This window comes from Sinocyclocheilus rhinocerous, unplaced genomic scaffold, assembly GCF_001515625.1.
Source record: "Sinocyclocheilus rhinocerous isolate Xijiao unplaced genomic scaffold, SAMN03320098_v1.1 scaffold2928, whole genome shotgun sequence".
Lineage (NCBI taxonomy): Eukaryota > Metazoa > Chordata > Actinopteri > Cypriniformes > Cyprinidae > Sinocyclocheilus > Sinocyclocheilus rhinocerous.
Window position 1 is genome coordinate 27,477 of NW_015667294.1, and position 5,804 is coordinate 33,280.

Sequence of the window (5,804 nt, forward strand, 5' to 3'; positions counted from 1 at the left end):
AAATACTATCCTTATGCTATAATTTATTTATTTATTTGCTATTTATCACAATGGTTTAATGTTTTCACAGTGTGAATCTACCAGATTTCCGTCTGGCTCAAATAATGATATTTGCCATTGAAGAGATAAATAGAAGTGAAATGTTGCTCCCAAATGTTTCTATTGGTTACCAAATCTATGATACCTGTAGTTCAAGAATGTCTTCTATGAGTGCAACTATGGGACTGATGAATGGTCCAGAGTTTGCAGCAGGGGAGACATGCAATGGACAGTCTTCTATACATGCTATCATAGGAGAAACGGAGTCTTCTGCCACAGTGATTCTGTCCAGAACTACAGGACCTTTTAAAATTCCAGTGGTAAAGAGCAATAAAAAAAGAGCTGACATAATGATACTGATGTCATTCTGACATGCAGATGAGTATTTCATTGTTTGTTTTCACTTTTTTTCTCTCAGATAAGTCACACAGCCTCATGTGAATGTCTCAGTAATAGGAAAGATCACCCCTCATTCTTCAGGACTATTTCTAGTGATTACCACCAGAGCAGAGCACTTGCATACATTGTCAAGCACTTAGGCTGGTCTTGGGTGGGAGCTGTAAACAGTGACAATGACTATGGAAACTATGGAATGGCCATATTTCTGAATACAGCACAGAAAGAGGGGATTTGTGTAGAGTACTCTGTGAAATTCTATCGAACAGAGCCAGAAAAACTCAAAAAAGTGGTAGATACAATAAAAAAAGGCACCGCAAAAGTGATTGTTGCATTTGTTTCATTTATTGAGATGGGCTTACTTATTGATCAGTTAAATATTCTGAATATTACAGGCCTCCAAATAATTGGAGTGGAAGGATGGATAACATCAACGAGTTTGATTACACCAAAGAGTTTTCAGGTGATGGGAGGGTCACTGGGGTTTGCATTGAGAAAAATCAACTTGGAAGGGTTTTCCAATTATGTTGTAAAAGCATTTTGGGACACAGCTTTTCCATGCTCACAGATTAAGGGGAATCCCTCTCAATATGCAATAAATTGCAGCATATATCAAGATCTACTTGCACTGAAAAACTACAATGAAGATGTGCCTGAGCAAAGATATTCAAGTCACGTCTACAAAGCAGTTTATGCTGTGGCTCATTCACTGCACAGTCTACTAAAGTGCAAAGAACAAGAAGGTTGTGAGAAAGGCCTGACAATAAAACCACAGCAGGTAAAAGATACAAATCAAATCAATAGAAAGGAAGAGAAAGGTGTAACAGTAGTTTTGGTGAACAACGTTTTAAAATATATCAATGATAATGTACCAGAACTGTCTTTTTTATATTAGGTGGTTGAGGCACTGAAAAAAGTAAATTTTACCGTGAAGTTCGGAGATCGTGTGTGGTTTGACAGAACTGGTGCCGCAGTAGCCCAATATGAAGTAGTGAACTGGCAGCAGGACTATGATGGATCATTACAATTTAAATCAGTGGGAAACTATGATGCCTCACTGCCCCCTGACCAGCGCTTTGTGCTCAATACTGAAAACATAATCTGGGCTAGAGGACAACTGGAGGTAAATCAACTATTTGTAAATGGCATTGTTTAAATTGAGGAAACATTAATAAAAAAGTAACTACTTGAATTGACGTTTATGAAAGCCCTAAAGTAAAAAAAAAATAATAACAATAAATTAGCAGAGAAAATGTGGTGCACCATTATGAGTGCAAGTTGGTCTGAAAGAAGTAACATTATGGGTGAGTCAACACTGTGAAAAATACAGATAACTGTCAATGTATTAATTCCTGGTGGCTAAAATAGCCATTATCTCTAAGTTGATACATTTTCAGGATGACATTTCCAGTAAAGTGAAATAATGCAGGTTTTATCAAGTGGTCAGAAGAGCAGTGTTCATGAATGAGTTTTGAGCAAAATTATAAATAAATGATAAGTTGAGCAATATTGTGCAAATTTCTATAACAACACTTTCCAAACCTTGCTTTATTCCTAAGTACACACACACACACACACAAATAAAAAAATCTAATAAAAATGACAAACCTCACATACTACATGCTCCAAGTATACACTATTCTGTACTAAAATATTAACTTGTATCTACGTTCTTCAGAGTCTATAAATAACTATATGTATATTTTTACTTGTAGAAGCCAAGCTCTGTTTGCAGTGAAAGCTGTCTTCCAGGCACTAGGAAGGCTGCACAAAAAGGAAGACCTGTCTGCTGTTATGACTGTATTCCATGTGCAGAAGGAGAAATCAGTAATGAGACAGGTAATCTCACAGCCCGTCTGACAGTCCATCTCATTCATGTAATTTTTTTCCCCTTTTGTCTCCAGCTAGTGATTGCAACTTCCTTTCCAGATTCAAATAATTGCAAGCAGTGTCCAGAGGAATACTGGTCTAATGCTGAAAAAAATAAATGTGTGTTAAAGGCTGAAGAGTTTCTGTCATTCACAGAAGTTATGGGTATAGTGCTAGTCTTTTTCTCACTCTTTGGAGCAGGATTAACTGTGCTGGTGGCCATCCTGTTTTACAGAATGAGGGACACCCCCATAGTAAAAGCCAACAACTCAGAGCTGAGTTTCCTGCTGCTCTTCTCACTGACTCTGTGTTTTCTCTGTTCACTTACTTTCATTGGTCAGCCCAATGAGTGGTCATGTATGTTGCGTCACACAGCATTTGGAATCACTTTTGTCCTCTGTATCTCCTGTGTTCTGGGGAAAACAATAGTGGTGTTAATGGCCTTCAAGGCTACACTTCCAGGAAGTAATGTCATGAAATTGTTTGGACCTGCACAACAACGACTCAGTGTTCTTGCCTTTACACTTATACAGGTTCTTATATGTGTGCTGTGGCTAACAATATCACCTCCATTTCCATACAAAAATATGAACTATTTTAAGGAAAAGATCATTCTTGAGTGCAGTCTGGGCTCTACTGTAAGTTTCTGGGCTGTTCTGGGTTATATTGGCCTACTGGCTGTCTTGTGCTTCATTTTAGCTTTTCTGGCTCGCACACTGCCTGATAACTTCAATGAAGCCAAATTCATCACATTCAGTATGCTCATATTTTGTGCTGTATGGATCACATTTATTCCAGCTTATATCAGTTCTCCTGGGAAATTTACTGTAGCTGTGGAGATTTTTGCCATTTTAGCCTCAAGCTTTGGGTTATTACTTTGCATAATTCTGTGCTGTATGGATCACATTTATACCAGCTTATGTCAGTTCTCCTGGAAAATTTACTGTAGCTGTGGAGATATTTGCCATTTTAGCCTCAAGCTTTGGTTTACTATTCTGCATATTTGCACCTAAATGTTATATCATCCTGCTTAAGCCTGACCAAAATACAAAGAAACATATGATGGGAAAAACATATTTTAAGACTTGAATAACATATTATTTTATTATTTTTATTATTTTAATAATTGTTTTCATCATTTTTTAAAGTTGATCAAACATTGATCAAGATCACACACACACACACACACACACACACTTTTCACAGATTTAATGTAAACTGATTAAATAAACTGTCAAACTTTTATGTACAAATATTATGCAGTTGTGTGAGTTAAATAAAGAACCAAAACAGTGACAACTAAAAATGTTGATACATTGAGAACGAAAAATCTGACAACATGATAACTTACATTAAATCTAGTGTGACCCTGACCCAGTTTTGTCAGAGGTGTAATTGAATGCCTCCAAACAGTCTTGGGCTCAATTCCCCAATTCCCAAGGAATGCATACAGTGATGTAAAAAAATAATAATGACAAATGAATAAATAAAAATAAAATTAAAAAGGCTATTGGGAATCTTGTGTACTGTACTGCTGTTCTTCTTCTTCTTCTTTTCCCTCCAATTACTTTTAAATAATTAACAGAGCACAGATCTGTATTTTTAAATATTTACAAATGTCTATACACAAGAATCAAGATTCTGAACATTCAACCAAATGCCTTAGTACTAGGGATGTAACGGTTCATGTACTTGTCCTGAACCGTCACGTTACGGATGCCGTGGTTCGGTCAATCACAGGTGATCAATCCAGTAGGGGGCATGCACCGTAATGCACCGCTAACCGCCACAACAGGAAAGAGCAGATGAAGAGATGATCTGAGCAGCAACACAAAACAACAATGGTGAGTTCAGATGGAACGCAAGAGTTGTTTTAAATCAGCAGTGTGTGAAAGTTTCAGGTTCTAGAGATGCACTGGTCGATCAACCATAAATCTTTTAAATTTTCTAAATCTTCTAATTTTTTTTTTAAGTTTTATTTTGGCTAATCTTTATTCTGGAATTGCACACGAACTGCATTGCAATCATTTCCCCAAAATCTAGTTTGTGTGGAAATATTATAAGTCTGCAAACAGGATGCTGTCACAATTATATGCTCTGTCTTATATGCCCATTTTCATGGACTTTTAGTTTGTTTATCTTCAGTCACGTTTCTTTTGTTCTAGTTTCTAGTTAAGTTGTGTTTGCTTGCCTGCCTTTTGGATTGTTTGCTCATTTGGATTATTAAAGCATTTTTTGAACCTGTTCTATAATGCAATATGAGGTCGCCCAAGCATTGAGGAGCTAAACCATTCAGGGCTTTATAATTAAATAGCAAGATTTATATTTATAATTAAATAGCCAGTGCAGAGTTGACAGAACCGGGCTAATAAGGTCGTACTTCCTGGTTCTAGTAAGAACTCTAGCTGCTGCATTTTTTTTGGGCTGGAGTTTGTTTATTAAGCGCGCAGAGCAACCACCCAATAAAGCATTACAATAATCTAACCTTGAGGTCATAAACGCATGAATTAACGTTTCTGCATTTGACATTGAGAGCATAGGTCGTAATTTAGATAGATTTTTAAGATGGAAAAATTGGGTTTTCCAAATGCTAGAAACATGGTTTTCAAAGGAAAGATTGCTATCAAATAACACACCTAGGTTCCTAACTGATGACGGAGAATTAACAGAGCAGCCATCAAGTGCTAGACAGTGTTTTAGGTTATTACATGCAGGGGTTTTTGGTCCAATAATAACCTCTGTTTTTTTTTCAGAATTTAGCAGAAGGAAATTACTAGTCATCCAGTTTTTTATATCAACTATGCATTCCGTTAGTTTTGCGAATTTGTGTGGGTTGTGAAGAAATATAGAGCTGAGTATCATCAACATAACAGTGAAAGCTGACACCATGTTTCTTGATGATATCTCCCAAGGGTAACAGGCAAAATCTGAAAACCAACAGTCCTAGTACTGAGCCTTGTGGCACTCCATACTGTACTTGTGATCGATATGATATCTTGTCATTCACTGCTATGATTTGATGACTGTATTTGATTTGTAGTCTACTCAAAAGAATGTTGTGGTCGATAGTATCAAACGCAGCGCTAAGATCCAGTAGCACTAATAGAGAAATACAACCATGACCGGATGATAAGAGCAAGTCATTTGTAACTCTGATGAGAGCAGTCTCAGTACTATGATACGGTCTAAATCCTGACTGGAAATCCTCACAGATACCATTTTTCTCTAAGATGGAACATAGCTGAGAGGATACTGCCTTTTCTAGTATTTTTAACAGAAAAGGGATATTTGAGATAGGTCTGTAATTAACTAATTCTCTAGGATCAAGTTGTTTTATTTATTTATTTATTTTTAATGAGAGGCTTAATAACAGCCAATTTGAAGGTTTTGGGGACATATCCTAATGAAACTGACAAAATATTCATATTAATATTCAGAAGAGGATCTATGACTTCTGGAAGCACCTCTTTTAGTAGCTTAGATGGAATAGGGTCTAACAT

At 36.5% G+C, this 5,804-nt stretch overlaps 1 protein-coding gene across 1 annotated transcript in view; it reads left to right on the forward strand.

The window, feature by feature from the left end:
* The window catches only part of LOC107733659 (extracellular calcium-sensing receptor-like), an 80,319-nt gene that overhangs the window by 650 nt on the left and 73,865 nt on the right, over positions 1–5,804 (forward strand). The window contains exons 2-7 of the mRNA XM_016545390.1: positions 71–359; positions 458–1,213; positions 1,331–1,558; positions 2,151–2,274; positions 2,365–3,091; positions 3,210–3,377. Of these exons, the coding sequence (XP_016400876.1) occupies positions 71–359; positions 458–1,213; positions 1,331–1,558; positions 2,151–2,274; positions 2,365–3,091; positions 3,210–3,377 (2,292 nt within the window). The remainder of the gene's footprint in view (positions 1–70; positions 360–457; positions 1,214–1,330; positions 1,559–2,150; positions 2,275–2,364; positions 3,092–3,209; positions 3,378–5,804) is intronic.